At 26.1% G+C, this 16131-nt stretch overlaps 10 protein-coding genes across 10 annotated transcripts; 7 read left to right on the top strand and 3 right to left on the bottom strand.

Moving 5' to 3' along the window:
* Positions 1 to 189: 189 nt before the first annotated feature.
* Positions 190 to 1674, top strand: AAJ76_4000100695 (protein involved in er translocation; the record flags this gene model as incomplete). The annotated part of the gene is made up of 1 exon (XM_024475485.1): positions 190 to 1674. One exon carries the CDS (start codon positions 190 to 192, stop codon positions 1672 to 1674), a length of 1485 nt encoding a protein of 494 aa, XP_024332091.1.
* Positions 1675 to 1768: 94 nt separating this feature from the next.
* On the top strand, positions 1769 to 2992 carry AAJ76_4000102274 (hypothetical protein; the record flags this gene model as incomplete). The annotated part of the gene is made up of 1 exon (XM_024475486.1): positions 1769 to 2992. One exon carries the CDS (start codon positions 1769 to 1771, stop codon positions 2990 to 2992), a length of 1224 nt encoding a protein of 407 aa, XP_024332092.1.
* A 137-nt stretch (positions 2993 to 3129) lies between these two features.
* AAJ76_4000103635 (histone acetyltransferase) lies at positions 3130 to 4284 on the top strand (the record flags this gene model as incomplete). Its single annotated transcript, XM_024475487.1, has 1 exon — positions 3130 to 4284. The coding sequence occupies one exon, from the start codon at positions 3130 to 3132 to the stop codon at positions 4282 to 4284; it is 1155 nt and encodes a 384-aa protein (XP_024332093.1).
* A 484-nt stretch (positions 4285 to 4768) lies between these two features.
* On the top strand, positions 4769 to 5584 carry AAJ76_4000105274 (ser thr tyr protein kinase; the record flags this gene model as incomplete). Its single annotated transcript, XM_024475488.1, has 1 exon — positions 4769 to 5584. One exon carries the CDS (start codon positions 4769 to 4771, stop codon positions 5582 to 5584), a length of 816 nt encoding a protein of 271 aa, XP_024332094.1.
* Positions 5585 to 5602: 18 nt separating this feature from the next.
* On the top strand, positions 5603 to 6778 carry AAJ76_4000106108 (hypothetical protein; the record flags this gene model as incomplete). The annotated part of the gene is made up of 1 exon (XM_024475489.1): positions 5603 to 6778. One exon carries the CDS (start codon positions 5603 to 5605, stop codon positions 6776 to 6778), a length of 1176 nt encoding a protein of 391 aa, XP_024332095.1.
* Positions 6779 to 6863: 85 nt separating this feature from the next.
* AAJ76_4000107968 (membrane integral protein) lies at positions 6864 to 7463 on the bottom strand (the record flags this gene model as incomplete). The annotated part of the gene is made up of 1 exon (XM_024475490.1): positions 6864 to 7463. The coding sequence occupies one exon, from the start codon at positions 7461 to 7463 to the stop codon at positions 6864 to 6866; it is 600 nt and encodes a 199-aa protein (XP_024332096.1).
* Positions 7464 to 7713: 250 nt separating this feature from the next.
* On the bottom strand, positions 7714 to 10698 carry AAJ76_4000111203 (ski2-like atp-dependent rna helicase; the record flags this gene model as incomplete). Its single annotated transcript, XM_024475491.1, has 1 exon — positions 7714 to 10698. The coding sequence occupies one exon, from the start codon at positions 10696 to 10698 to the stop codon at positions 7714 to 7716; it is 2985 nt and encodes a 994-aa protein (XP_024332097.1).
* A 595-nt stretch (positions 10699 to 11293) lies between these two features.
* On the bottom strand, positions 11294 to 12247 carry AAJ76_4000112752 (hypothetical protein; the record flags this gene model as incomplete). The annotated part of the gene is made up of 1 exon (XM_024475492.1): positions 11294 to 12247. One exon carries the CDS (start codon positions 12245 to 12247, stop codon positions 11294 to 11296), a length of 954 nt encoding a protein of 317 aa, XP_024332098.1.
* A 130-nt stretch (positions 12248 to 12377) lies between these two features.
* On the top strand, positions 12378 to 13361 carry AAJ76_4000112883 (glyceraldehyde-3-phosphate dehydrogenase; the record flags this gene model as incomplete). The annotated part of the gene is made up of 1 exon (XM_024475493.1): positions 12378 to 13361. The coding sequence occupies one exon, from the start codon at positions 12378 to 12380 to the stop codon at positions 13359 to 13361; it is 984 nt and encodes a 327-aa protein (XP_024332099.1).
* A 585-nt stretch (positions 13362 to 13946) lies between these two features.
* On the top strand, positions 13947 to 15392 carry AAJ76_4000114452 (exocyst complex component sec3-like protein; the record flags this gene model as incomplete). Its single annotated transcript, XM_024475495.1, has 1 exon — positions 13947 to 15392. The coding sequence occupies one exon, from the start codon at positions 13947 to 13949 to the stop codon at positions 15390 to 15392; it is 1446 nt and encodes a 481-aa protein (XP_024332100.1).
* Positions 15393 to 16131: the final 739 nt, after the last annotated feature.

Below are 16131 nucleotides of genomic sequence, written 5' to 3' on the forward strand. Positions count from 1 at the left end.
TTTGTTAAAAAACTATATTATTTGTTAGAAATAACTAAAAATTCTATGTTTAATAACAGCGTGAATAAGAAAAGCAAGAAAATTTACAATTATCTTTATTCAAATAAATAATAAGTTATTGTTTGGTATAAAACTGATTATAATTTTTTACGACAGTTTAAAAATAAAATTAGCCCCTTAAAACATCAAATGATCATTTTTATAAAAGGACCAACAGAGCGTAAACGAATAGAAATAGGACCATATGATAAAATATATAAAAAAGCAAAGGAAGTTTTTGGTAAAGAAAACTTTACTTTATCATACGATGAAGACAATACACAAAAAGTAGACGGAAATTCGAATATATTAGATTTAAATTTAAAAAAAGGTACAACACTATTTATTCATTATGACATAGTAAAAAGCGATATTAAACGTGAGAAAGACAAAATGATGTGCAATCATGATTCAAATGCGATGTGTGCTAATTGTGCACCACTTGATCCGTGGGATGCGAAATATATGGCTGATAAAAAAATTAAATATTTAAGTTTTGGTTCGTACAAAGAAATGTGTAAATACAAAAATATGGATCTATCTATGGAAGATTACTCTTCTAAAAAGTGTAAAGATCATAAACCTAATATTCGTTGTGTTAATTGTCAAGAAAAAGATATATTTTTAAATCCGCAAAGATATCGAATGGTCGATCATGTGGAATTTGATGACGCAGCTATGGTTCAAAATTTTATAAAAAACTGGAAAGATTCAAGAAGGCAATATTTTGGATTTTTAATAGGAAAATATAAAACATACGATATGGTTCCATTAGGTAGAAAAGCACTTGTCTCTGGTATATGGTTACCGGAACAAGAAAATTTTCCTGATGGATTTGTTATAAATGAATTATCATATGGTGATTTTCTGAAAGATTCAGGATTAGAAATTGTTGGGATGATTTATTCAGATTTAATATTTGATGGACATATGACTAGTTCAAAACTTAAAGAAGACTTTTTTTTGTCATCCTTGGAAGTTGATTTTATTTCAAAAATGCAGTTTATGTTTCCAAATTTTGAAAATAAAAATCTTCTTAATTCAAAATTTGTTACAATTGTAGTAACTTCAAATATACAAGGAGAGATTGAACTAATGGAATATCAAGTTAGTTCACAATGTATGGCATTAACCCGCGGTAATTTTATATTGCCTACAGATAATCCAAAGCTATTTTATACTACAAAAAATATATTTTACAAAACAATTGAAGATGACGGAAGTCTTAAATCTGTAAAGGCTGATCCATTTCTACCAGTAGAATTTTTTTTAGTTAAATTAACACATGGTAACAAACAGAATCCCCTTTTTCTCAATAACACACCCTTCTATGGTTCAGTTACTAATAAAAAACTTGCAGAATATTTTAATGAAGATTATTCATTTGAAAAATTTTCTAATTTTGATTTACTCCAGAGACTAAAAGATAAATTTAAAGACTTCAATGAGTTATTAAAATGCATTGTTGAAAAAGATAGAAATTATTTTAAGTTTTTTACAGAACAAGAAAATTTTAAAGAGTTTACTAATTCCTTACAAAAATATTATAAAAGATCGTGGATATGTGCAGCTTGTACGTTTATTAATGAGAAAAACTTAGATCGATGTGAAATATGTGAAACACCAAACCAATAAATTTTATAAATTTACTAGTTTTTTAAATTTATTTTTTTCGGAATTTTCTAGAATTTTTTTTTCTATAAATAGGTGGCCCCTAAAAAATGGCATAATGGCACAAGACCCCCAAGGACTTTATGAAGTATTAGGACTTAAAGCTGGTGCAAGCATTGATGAAGTTAAAAAAGCATTTACAAAAAAACAAAGGGAATGTCATCCCGATGGTGCATTTTTTAAAGCTGCTCTTAGAAAATGTAAAACAGATGAAGAAAGAGCAAAAGTTGAAAAAGAATTTAAAGAAAAATCACAAAAATGTAATCAAGCTAAAGCAGTTTTATTTGATGAGAAAAAAAAGCAAGAGTATGATATGGGAATGACTGGCGATTTTGGATTTTCTGCAGGTGGTGGAGACTTTTTCGATATTTTTTCAAGTTTTACTGGTGGAGGAAGAAGAAATCGAGTACAAAAAGTTCAAGATACAGAATACGAGTTTAATATTTCGTTGAAGGAAGCTTATATGGGAAAGCGAGCTAGTTTTAATGTAAAAGTGCAAAGAGAATGTTCTGCATGTAATGGTAAAGGAGGAGACAGTGTTGAAACATGTGAACCATGTAAAGGTAAAGGTAAGGTAGAACATCATAGGAGACTAGGTCCTTTAATTTCTGTACAAGAAGCACCTTGTAATAATTGTAATTCTACTGGGTTTGTTGTTAAAGGAAAGCTTTGTCAAAGTTGTAAAGGTAAACAATACGTTGAGACTAAAGAACATATTGAAGTGGAAGTAGAGCCAGGAGTACAGAACGGTAGAAAATATACATTTTCTGGCAAAGGAAATCATAAAAAAAATTGTGTACCGGGTGATGTGATTCTTATTGTAAACATTACAAATGATCCAAGATTTAGAAAAAGTGGATATAATTTAATTAGTAAGGTTGATATTCCATTGTATGTTGCTTTGGCAGGCGGACAGATTATATTTGAACATATCACTGGTAAGAAATTTGAAATTACTTTATATCCATTTAAAGATTTAAAGAAATGTATTATTTTAAAAGGCGAAGGTTTTAAAATAAAAAATAGTTATTCGGGTGGTGATCTTATCCTCGAACCTAATATAATTATAGATAAGAATATTGATAAAGATTTATTAGCACGCGCCTTGAATTATGTTCCTGTAAGAAAAGATTTTACAGGAACTGCTGTTCCAAAATATGCAGAATTTGGTGTTATGCCTAAAGAACAGGAAGAACAAAACGAAAGAGAAAGATTCGAAGGTGCAGAAGAGTTTTTTGGAGGAAATGGTAGAGATTTTTTTAGCAAGTTTGGATTTTTCTAATTATAAAATAAATTAAAGGTTTAATTTTTTTAAATCTATGCATATTGACATATTTTTTAATTTTTTTTCTTTGTAGTTGTTTAATAATTTATACTTATTTGCAAATAAATTATAAATTATTTTTTATGTCCCTTAAAATGATAGAACGGGAATATTATGATAACGAAGTTTTCGAAGAACATAATGTATGGAGAAAAAATGTACCATACATGTATGATTTAATGTTCTCTTACGCCTTAAAGTGGCCTTCTTTGTCAGTACAATATTTTCCTGATAGTAGAAGAGATGATAGAAAAGAAAGCACTTCTCAAAGATTGTTACTTAGCACCAACACCAATGGTGAAGAACAAGAATATATTCATATTGCATCTGTCGAGTTTCCTGATAAATATGATGAATTGTTAAGTGATGATTGTAATGGAGATCTAAGATTTAAATTTGAACAGTCTATACCAGTGCACAGTTCAATTAATGTTGTTAGGTACAATCCTGTAGCATTTCATTTACTTGCTGCTAGATTTGACACAGAAGACATTCACATATTTGATTATACTAAACATTTAGCAACAAGTGAATATGCTGAACCTGATGTTGTGCTAAAAGGTCATTCTAAGGGGGGTTATGGATTATGCTGGAATCCGCTTATTACTTCTGAACTTGCTACAGCGGGAGAAGATAATAAAATCTGTATTTTTAATATTACAGAATCTAGTAAAAATATAAGAGCTACTACTAAATTAAAATATCATTCAAAGATTGTAAATGAAATATCATATAATTACAATAATGACACTGTTCTTGCATCAGTGAGTGACGACAAGTCTTTGATAATTTGGGATACAAAAATAAAAAAGCCTAGTTATGTTGTGTCCGACGCACATGAATCTGATATTTTATCCTGCCATTTTTCACCGTTAAATTCGTTTTATTTGGCTACTAGCTCTGAGGACAGATCGGTGAAAATATGGGATACAAGAAATCTCAGTACTTCTGTTTACACTTTGCTAAGACACTCTAGTGGGTGTGGAAAAGTCCAGTGGTCTCCACATTTCGAAAGCATATTGGCATCGGCTGGCAAAGATAAGCGCGTTTGTATGTGGGATTTGTCACTTTACGGAAATATTTTATCAGAAGAAGATGCTTTAGATGGTCCTCCCGAATTAATGTTTTTACATGGGGGACACACTGATAATGTTGTTGATATTTCGTGGAATCCTGCAGAGATTTATGAGATTGCGAGTGTTTCTGAAGACAATGTCTTGCAAATCTGGCAAATACCAGAAAGAGAATAAAGTAAATTTATAAATTATATATTATTACTTTTAAACATTACGGTTTTGCATCAAAAGAATGTTTATATGGTTTTATTATGTTAAAGGTTATAAATCCTATTTATCATGTATACATACTAATTTGATTAAAAGGACTGCTAAAAATTGTATTTTTAAATTGTATAGTTAATTTTAAAAATAAAAATATGTTGTATTAATTTTTACTATATATCTTTTCAAATTATTTAATAAATTTATTTATAAAGCAAGGAGGTTTTACACACCTGTACGGCTGTTTATGTCCGCTTACAAATAAAAGCGATTATTTAGAATTTTTTTGTGCTTAATTCTATCCGAAATTTTTGTTATAAAAAACTTTAAAACACCACGCATTGCGGTAATTACTTTTTTCTAGTTTTTTATAGATATGTTTGTTAATCTATGTATTTAAAAGTATCTAGAACTTGTAATAAAAAAATCGATTAATAAATTTAACCCTAAAAATATGGAGAAGAAGTCTTTTTTTACTATAGACGATTTCGAGCTAGGAAAGCCGTTAGGTCGTGGCAAATTTGGTGAGGTGTGGATGGCCAAGGAAAAAAATAAAGATTTTATTGTAGCTTTGAAAATAATTAAAAGAGCTTCAATTCTAACAAAAGAAACTGCAAAACAAATTAGAAGAGAAATTGATATTCATAGAAGATTAAAACATGATAACATTCTTAGAATGTATGGCTATTTTTACGACTCTGAAAGATTGTATTTAATTTTAGAATTTGCGGGAAAAGGAGAATTTTTTAAAATTTTAAATGAAAACAATGGCAAGTTTTCTGAAAAAACAACTTCTGTTTACATTAAACAACTTATAGATGCCTTGATTTACATGCACAAAAATGATGTTATTCATCGCGATATAAAACCAGAAAATCTCCTTCTTGGATCTGACGACCGCTTAAAATTGGCAGATTTTGGCTGGGCAGTCAAAAACAAAGACAAAAAACGTATGACTTTTTGCGGTACACTTGAATATTTATCACCAGAAATGCTAAATAACGAAATACATGACTATAACATAGATATTTGGTGTTTAGGTGTATTAACTTATGAATTTCTTGTTGGTAAACCTCCGTTTGAAATTAAGCCTAGATCACTTAGAGAAGCAAAAAGAAAAATTGTATCTGGGGATATAGTAAGACCCGAGACAATGAGTACAATAGCTTTTGATTTTATTGAACAATTGTTAGTTAATAATAAAAATCAAAGAATGTCATTACATGGGGCACTTAACCATGTATTTATTACTAAATATAATAAAAAATAAACGTATTTCTATACCCTTATGAATAGTTTTGAAACTGTCAAAGAATATTTTAAAAATATTGATTTTGATATTGTTGATGATTCCTTGATATTAGATAATGTCTATAAAGAAATAGATGGATATGAAGAGAAACTTGCATTAGATCTAGAGACTGTTATTAATTTTGAATTACTTGTTCAAAAAAGTAATTTTTTACAGATTATTAATTTGTGTAAAAAAATTAATATTCATTTTTTGTCTTTAAAGAAAACTGGTTCTAAGTTTATTGAACTTATTTTTGAGACAATTAATATTATGAAAGATTTAGATTGGAAGCTTATTCATAAGTTTATATTTAAACCCGTTATTAATAATTTTACTGAACTTTGTGTTGACAAAAATGCAACACATGTAGTGCGTAAATTTTTTATTATTTATTTTTGCGATAAAAACATTGAACGTCGTAATTTTAAAAATGAATTTTCTTATATTTTGAAAGAAGATATGTCACTTGACACTCTTATTACTGTAATACACTACTTAAAGTTTATGAAGTCGAAATCTTTGTTAAGAAAAATTGTTAGGATTTTTGTAAATTCAAAATATACATTTAATAAGTTGTATACATATATTTTTGAAGATTTAATAAATCTCTCAGATGATAAATCTTTAGAAATGGTTTACCAACGCATTAAACCACAGTTTATAGACTATATAAATGATAACTATGGTGTGTTTGTAATTTTGGCGCTTATAAAAAAATATCCGAAAGAAAATGATTTTTATTTTTCATATTGCACGAAAGGTATGAAAAATACGAACGTTTTACTGCGAGTAACTGAAAATTACTGTAAACTTGGGGAATATAAAAAAGTTAAAAAAATTTTACTGAATTTTTATGAAATAAAAAATGAAGTCTTTAAAAACTTGTTGTTAAGGAGCACTGATACACCAGATACAAAGCATATAAATCTTGTAGTATGTCTTATGAATGCTAATTTATATGGCATTAATGATGATTTTATTAAATATTATAAAAATGAATGGATACATAGAAAATTTGGATTGACATTACTTAAAGGCTTTTTTGAAGGAGGCGCAGAAAATGCTTGTAAATCTGCTTTTGCTAGAAAAATAAATGTTGGTGCTAGCTTACATAAAAAAAAGGAAGGTAAACAATTGTTAAACCTTATAAAATCATATAAAAGATTATAATCCTCTTTAATTGTTTCATCTATGCTACTATTTTCTAATTTATAACAAAAAAAAGTTTAAAAATTAATTAAAATGAAATCATTTATTAAATAAGCTTTTTAGTCTTAAAAAATGTCTTCATCTGATTTAATAGATATATCTCCACGATAACATAAACAATAAGTACAACCATTGATAGAAGTATCGAAAAAATAAATGTTTTTTTACTTTCAACATCTACACGCGATAACTTTGTAATAAGCTTATCAATATAATTATTCATATCCATCATAACATTGCCAATTTTTGTAAGAGAGTAAGTCGCCGGTTCGATTCTGACTTGTTTGGCCACATCTTTCCTAAATGTATCAAACTGTGTGTCAAATTTGATTTCCAACTCAGCAGTTTTAGATTTGTTATTTTCAAAAAAATTTGCAGTCATCGTACATTTTATATCCTTCGTATCTGTCACATTAAAAGAAAAATCCTTTTTACCTTTTTTTATAACTTTTCCTGAAAAAAATTTACTGCCATCATTCGCAGTTATAACTACAGAAAAATCCGCATTAGAATTGGGAAGTATATTAAACCAACCTGTACATATTTGATTTCCTGTAACATCAAAAATTATTTCCTGTTTTCTTTTGTGGATGTCAAAAAGAAAAATTTCACAAAATATTTTGGAAAAAAAAATCAGCATAAACATTTTAGGGGTAAAAATAATCTGAAAAGCATTAGAAAAAATAATCTTCAAATGAATAACATGAAGAGCGCTAGAAAAAACAATTTAAAAAGAACAATTATGGAAATGCAAGAAAAATAATCTATTTAAAAAACAATCTTAAAAGAGTTATGATTTTTTCTTAAATAAAGAAAATTCTATTTTACAAAAAAATGTTAAAGTTTTTTTATTTCTAAGTATCAATTATTTTGTCAAGATAATCTTGCACCATAAACTATTCTTCCAAAATAAAATATCTAAAATATTCTATAAATTCTTCACATTCGTAAATAATTGTTTTCTTTCGATGACACAATTGTAAAATATCATAAATTGACAAAAATTCATTTAAAGAATTTCTACAAGATAATAAAATTACAAAAACGTTATCAGTCACTAACATTGCTTCAGAGAATGTCACAATGCAAATAGTATTTTTTGAAATTTTATTTATCTCGTGTACAACCTTGCGTTTACATTTTGTACCAGATTCAAAACTATCAAGTGCCAATCTCGTGAGAATTTCCTGACTAAGCATCTGATACTCACTTTTCTCTCGACAGACAATCAACAATCGAGATTCGTTTTTTAAATGTTCTAAAGAAAAAGTAACAAATTGCTTTAGTACTTCTTTGTAAAAGTACATGTTTGTTACATAAAAGTTTATATCTACGTCATATTTACCACTTAAAACTAATGTACCGGTAGTATCATATTGTTTTCTTATTAAGTCGTCAACCAATTTAATATGTTGACACTTTTTATGAATATTAAGTAATTTTATGTCTTCACAACTGTGATAACCAGTTTTTAAAAAATCATCAATAGTTTCATTCACTCCAACTTTACAAAATTCTTCATAAAATTTATTTGATGCTAAATCATAAACAACAATTTTATAAAAAGGCTGTTTCTCAATTCTTATAAAGGCATTACATTCTCTGGTTATAAAAACAGGTTGATTGTCAATATAAAAGATAAGATAAAAATATTTAAGTCTATCAGATTTAAAGATATAATATATATAAGAACCACAATCTAATAAGTTAATTGTATAACTTTGCTTTTCTTTTAAAATTTTAGTAGTGGGTTGTAATTTACTAAAGATCTCTAAAGAAAATAGCAAAAGATTCCATCTTTTCATGTAAAGTAGAAATTCTATAAATGCACTAAGAATTCTTTCAATATTTTTGGCAACAAATCCTAAATCACATTTTAAAGCAAAATTGGAAATCGGATATTTTTTAATGTGTGCAATTGCAAGAACCAACAATTTAAACTCTGTAGTATTTTTAATTTCAATGTTAAGATTAGAAGCCATTTCTGCTAAATTATATTCTTCATCTTTTCTAATTTGAATATTTGTAAAATCCTTATTTGTTAAAAGTAACTTAAGGATGTCATCTGTAGAACACAAAAAGTCTATATTTTTAATCCAATCATAAATTGTCTCATGGTCTAAATAATAAAATGATGAAATTCTACCGAATTCGGTAGAATAAAACTTCCAAAGAAGGTAGGACTCTGAGTCATTTTTGTAAACAGTTATTAATCCACATTCTTCTAATCTCATAACTGTAAGATAAATATATTCTGATAACACAGTATCCTCATCATTTATTTCTTTTTCTTCTAATCCGTACAGGCTAGGATTCTTTTTAGATCTAACATACATAAACGTATTTTTAAACCAATTTAATCCTTCTGTAATATTATTTATGCTATTAAGATAAATTTCAGAATTTATTAAATTTGCTACGTGTCGTAATAACTTACTTTCTACGTCTTGATTATTTTTTATCATGTTAAGATAACTTCCGACTTTTTTATATTCAGTGATCAAAACTGCTTCTCCTGTTATTTTGTATTGAGGTCTACCCGCTCTACCGAATATTTGGAAAACATCTAAAATTCCAAGATCTTTAAATTTTCCTAATGTAGGATCGTAAAATGTAGTACCTTTAATAACAACAACGTGGGCTGGTAAATTAACTCCCCAAGCCAATGTACTTGTACACACTAAAATATCAATATCTCCTTTTTTAAATTTATTTTCCATGTACAATCTAATATTTCTAGGTAATCCAGCATGATGTATTCCTATTTTGTGAATTAATAGATATTCAAGAATATCATTTAGTTTACATTTTCGATCTAAATTGGTTGTATACTCGGTGTTAATTAATAATTTAGATGTATTAATGGTTTCATGTCGAGCAGTAACAAAAATTAAAACTTGCTTTTTATCTCGTCTAAATTTTTCAATTTTTTCAACAAATAATGCATCAGCTTGTTTTCTTGTTGTATTTTGATAAATTCCTATAATTGATGTTTTTAAAGAAACAGGTCGATATCTTTGATCAAAATAAAAGATTTTGTTGGTTTTTAAAAATTTCCCCACATCTTCATAATTTGGTAGAGTAGCTGACAACCCAATTATTCTTATATGCTTTTGTTGTAATTCTATATATCTAAATATTCTACATACAATAGATTCTAACACACTTCCTCTATCATCTTGTAAAATGTGTATTTCATCAATAATTACAAGATTGATAAAATTTTGAAAAATATTATTTAGTTTACGAGTGTATGCATCAAATTTTTCAGGCGTGCAAATAATAAGATCACTTTTTAATAAATCTCTATTGGAAAGTTCCGTATCCCCTGTAAATTCTATAACATTATAATTTTTAAGTTTAGATTTATATTTATGCGTAATCTCACAAGCCAGTGCTTTCATCGGTACAATATAAATAATTTTACTATTTTTTCTTTTTAAAGCTCTTAAAATCCCAAGAAGAGCAACATCTGTTTTCCCAGAACCTGTCGGTGCACACACTAAAAAATTTGTATCTGTTTTGTATGCACATTCAAAAACTTGAGATTGAATAAAATTAAATTTTGTATATTCAAAAAATTTAGCATCTTCTTCTGTACAACTAGTAGACAGTAGAATCTTTTCATCAATATTTGCTGATTTTATTTCTGGTAAGCAAAATTCAGCATAATATTTTTTGTTTTCTCCGCTTTCTTCTTTTGTTTCAAAAAACTCTTTATTTTTACATATTTGTTCTGCTAAAGAAATGTTTTCGTATCCAAGTAATTCTATAAGATCTTCCTGATATGTTTCTTTAACTAATATTTGTGAAATAATCTTACGTAGCTCAAAAATTGTTATATTTAATTTTTTTGATATTTCCTTGATTATCTCATCCATTTATGCCCTTTGTAATATACATTTTTTTTAAATACCAAAATTAAAGAATAAGGCAATCTATTTGTATTTAATTGTTGTATAAGGCAATCTATTTGTATTTAATTGTTGTATAAGGCAGTCTATTTGTATTTAATTGTTGTATAAAAAATATTTATTTATCTTTTAACAATTATTTAAAAACAAACAGTCAACCTTAATTATATAACAGCTTGTCTAAAATATAAGCAGAATTTAATTAAATACATATACTTTATTAAAGCATTAGAATATAAATATCTGTATTTTTTATAAAATTAAACTAACAAAATATTTTATCTTTAATAGAAAATATTATATTTGGAAATAAACTTTTAAAATCACAAAGATCATATTTTTTGTAACTTAAAGTTTTTATTGAAATTTAGATTTAAGAACAGTTAAATAGTACTATAGATTTTTTTTGTTAGAAGTGTTATATAGAAAAACTTTTTATTTATCACTTTGAATGTAAACATTTTAAAGTTTTTTAAAACATAAAAATATTTTTTTTTGTATGCAAATTTAATCTTAAAATTTTACTAAATTTTTCAAAATGGCTTACCTAAATCTTTTTCTTTTAGTTCTTTTTTGTTGATTTTTGTAAATAATTTTGTGTTATTTTTCTTAATGCGCATAAATACAAGTATAAAAATAACAAAATGCCGTATCTAAAGTGAATAAAAAAATAACTGAGAGCTAAAAATATCTGCTCTCTTTTTAATCTAATACAATATATTGATGTTATTGGTAAAAAATAAAAGGCTAATAAATTAAGTCCTGTAGTAAAAATACTTCCTTCTTGGTGCTCTTCAATCCAGTCAAAAAGATGGAATAAAAAAGTAAAAATACAGAACAATGCAAATTGATTAATGTCAAAATGCGTGTTTTTAAAAGGTATGTAAAAATATTTTCCTGATGTAAAAGCATCTACATTTTGTAAAGCTCTAAGAAATGTACAAAAATGTTTAACATATTTCCTTGAATATTGGATCTGAATATTCAATGTAAAAGGGAAATTTAAATCTGGCTCATAAATTAGATCTCTTATGCTAGCATGATACTTATTTGGAAAATAAAAGTTAGAAATACTTGCAAGATCTGAATTTGGTTGTGTATTTCGTAAAGGAAAAATTTGTGTAAAATTTTCATCTCCAAACGTAAGGTAAATTACAGTAAAATACTTAGAAGTTAATTTTTTATCATTTGTCGTAAAAATTATATCTCTGTAGTAAATTTTAATATTCTTAACACTTCCATACAACAAATCAAAGAAATTAGAATATTTTTTGTCACAAAGAATAAGAATAGTATTAGCAGGAGATACTATTAAGTCAAACTCATCCTTATATTTCATAGGTGCAACCTCAAAAGGATTTGTAAGTTTCTTAAAAAGAAGGTTAGAAGATGTGACAGCTGTCAAATAAGGTTTTTGTATAATAAAATAAGTAGCACAGACCAATAATATACATTGAATACCTTTTTTGTAGCTGAAGAATAAAGCCTCATATTTGCAAATTAATTTCAAGATCATGTGGGGTGTAAAAAATACTTTTCTAAGTTACGCTCACCAACAAAAAATAAATTTAAATAATTTGTTTGAGTTTTTTTACCAATAAATTTTTTTAAAAAAAACTATAAAAGAAAAAAAATTACCTAATTTTATGAGCTATAGGGTTGGTATTAATGGTTTTGGAAGAATTGGTAAAATTGTTTTTAAAATTTTACGAGAAAGAGGAATTGAAGTACCATTAGTAAATGATCCTTTCTTAGATACTTCATATATGTACTATCTTTTAAAATATGATACAGTATATGGAACTGATTGTAAGGTTGAAATGAAAAATAATAAATTAATATATTACGGTAAAGAGACCGAATTATCAACTGCAAAATGTCCATCTGAAATCCAATGGAAAAAATATAATGTTGATTATGTTATTGAATGTACAGGAGTTTTTAAAACAATAAAGGATTGTGAACTTCACAAGGAAGTAAAAAGTGTGATTATATCAGCACCAAGTGATGATGCACCAATGTTTGTTTATGGCGTAAACCATGAAAAATATAACGGAGAAAAGATTATTAGCAATGCTAGCTGTACAACGAACTGTTTAGCACCCTTAGCAAATATTATTAATAATCACTTTGGTATTGAAGAAGGATTGATGACTACTGTTCATTCTGCAACTGCCACACAAAAGATAGTCGATGGCATAACAAAAAAGTATAAGAGAGATGGGCGTAGTGGAATGCAAAATATTATTCCAGCTTCTACTGGTGCAGCAAAATCAGTAGGAAAAGTTATTCCAGAATTGAACCAGAAATTAAATGGCATGGCTATGCGTGTTCCTATATTGGACGTGAGTGTAGTCGATTTGACAGTCAGGTTAAGGGAATCAACCAGTCTTGAAAATATTAAATCGGTTTTATGCGAAGAAAGTAAAAAAATGCCGAATATTATTGGAGTAACAGAGGATGATGTAGTAAGCTCTGATTTTATTAAAGATCCAAGAAGTTGTATTTTTGACTTTAAAGCGAGCATGGAAATGGGAGATAAATTTTTTAAATTAATAGCTTGGTATGATAATGAATACGGTTATGCTTCCAGGATTGCTGATCTTGTTGATTATGTTTCTAAAAAATAAATTATTTTATTTTTAAGTGTAATAGTCATGCCATCTTTTTACACTCTTTAAATAGAAAGTTTTAAACTTTATTGTAAATTAAATTTCAATACATTAAATTTACTTTAAAGTTAAATAATTTCTTTATTTTTATATTTAATTGTAATTTAATTTTTAAAGCTGCGCAAGATTAATCTATAAATATATTTAAATTATTTTTCGATAGACATTGATTTTTTTTGAACTTTTAAATACAAAACAGAAGAAATTGTTTTTTGAATATTTCTATCTTAATAGTTGGAAGAAGTTTGCTTAACAAAATTATATAAATTTAAATCAGAGGAAATAAAATTCTAATTAATGGCAAACAAAGACCATTTAATTACAAAAAACAGATTTATTAATTTTTTTAAATTGTATTTCAATAAATTTTATAATTTTAAGAGCATGTCACAAAAGTATATTCTGATTGTTAAACACATCAAAAAATTACTAAGATCTTCATTTTTTACACAAATTTATAAATCTAAAATGTAAGTTTTGCTTTAGTATTTTTTTTGTTTATAAAAATTTTACTGCATAAATCCTCCATTAAAAGTTAGCCCTATGGAAAAAGAAATTGATGATCTCTTTTTAAATGACAATGACACAGGCTACACGGACAAAACAATACAAAACCTTGAAAACTCTGTTCATAAATTCGAGTCTTTATCGTCTTACTTTAATTTAATAAAAGATAAAATATCTAACATAGATATAAATGCTGAATTATACAATGTAAAATTAGAAAGACTTGCAAATGAAATGAAAGATATTGAAGATAAAAATACAAAACTTGAAAATGAAATATTATACCAGACATCCATTTATGAAACCTTAAAAGATTTACTTATTAAATTAGAAATAAAAGAAGAACATTTTATAAATCTTGAAACCGAGTCTTTTACAGGTGAAGGACTAATAAAAATTGAAGAAGCAGTAGAGGCCTTAGAAAACTTTTTTGTAACAGATTTTACCATACGTGTTGTAACAGAAAAACAACAACGTGTTAATGCAACACTTATTATGTTTTATAATAGATTTATTAATTTTATAAGTAATTTGTTAAAAAATGATAAAAGCACTGAAGATTTTAAAGTTCATAGCGAATTATATCAAAAATTAGAAAGATATAAATATTTGTATAAAATGTCTGAAAGATACGATAAAATATATGCGAAATTATGCAATTTATACGTAGATCATGCGAGAATTAAATATGAGAGAGAGTTGGTTTTATACCTTAAAAAATTGTACGGTTTAAATATTGAATCTACAACAAAAAGTAATCTTGAACAGTCTGTACAGACAGTCCTAGAAACTTATCAATACATTTTAAAAGTAGAAAATAATTTTTTGTGTTCTATGAACATAAAGACAGATCTTGAAAATATTTTTACAAAGGAAAATCAGATGATTTATAATTTTTTTAAAGATTTATACAATAAATATAATATTGAAATAATTTGTTATCTTAATAACAATATAAAAGACACATCAAAAGATATCGAATTGTATAAAAAGTTCCAAGATGAGTTGATAATTTTGGTGGGTAAATTAAAAAAGAACTTTTTACAAAATGAAGCAGAGCTAAAAGATGCAGAAAAAGGAGTTGAAAGATTTGAAAAATATGTTAAATTAAGCGACATGGAAGATTTCAATAATACTTTGCTTAGAATTAATACTTCTAGAATAAAAAGAAATCTTGATAAGGCAGATATTTTTAATGTTATAGCGATAAAAAGACTTTTTGATAAATTACAAGATATTTACGAATGTAATTGTGAAGAATATCACGACGCTATAAAAGAATCTGATAAAAAATTGGAAAAAACAGTGATAGATTATGTTTTTGAAGATGGAGATGAAATAGAACAGATTAAAAAAATTCAAACAAACATTAAAGGCACAAAAATTTTTGTGAAAAAAATCAAATCTCAGATTTTTGATATCATTAAAAGTAACTTAAAAGACGACAAGAAAAAGCTTGCAAAAGATATTTTATTAGAGTGATAATATCTTAATATGCTTTAGGAATCTATATAATAATCTTCTAGTGTTTACGATTATTTACATACAAGAAATATTTTATACTTTATTAAATATTTACTTAAGTCTTTTGGTCTCTAATGTTCTACGCTATAGAAAAAACTCTAAAGAGTATGTTGTTTTTTTTAATTGTTTTTAACATAAATTTTTAGAGTGTATTTTTAATCATTAATATCTTATCATTATAAAAAGTTAGAGTGAATTAATTTTTTTTTAAGAAAAAGTAAAAAGTGTTTTTCCTATTGTATTTCAAATAAATAAAAAATAGATTTTGATGCCTGAAAAATGCTAAAAAATTTTATTAATTTATGCACATAATAAAAACATACTTTCACTTGTTTATTAATAAAAAACCTTGTAAAAATTAATGTAAATGATATATTAAATTTTAATATTTAAGCTTTTATCGATGTTTAAAAACATTCATATTACGCAATTAGTAATAAAAAGAATGTCCGCTTTCATTCTAAAAAACAACTTTATAAAAATAAATTAAAAGTCTTCTTTTCTTATCTCTCATGACCCTTGATTATAAAAATTTTATTGTTTGTTTGACAGCAATCATATAATCATTTAAACCAACAAATTGAAATGCTCGACACGTGGACATATCGCAAATAGAAATAAGATTAGTTTTATTATTATTCTTGTTAAAATCTTATTTTTCAAGTAACAATATTTTTTTTTTGAAAAGAAAAAAATG

This window comes from Vairimorpha ceranae, assembly GCF_000988165.1.
Source record: "Vairimorpha ceranae strain PA08 1199 chromosome Unknown NODE_4, whole genome shotgun sequence".
NCBI classification, from domain to species: domain Eukaryota; kingdom Fungi; phylum Microsporidia; family Nosematidae; genus Vairimorpha; species Vairimorpha ceranae.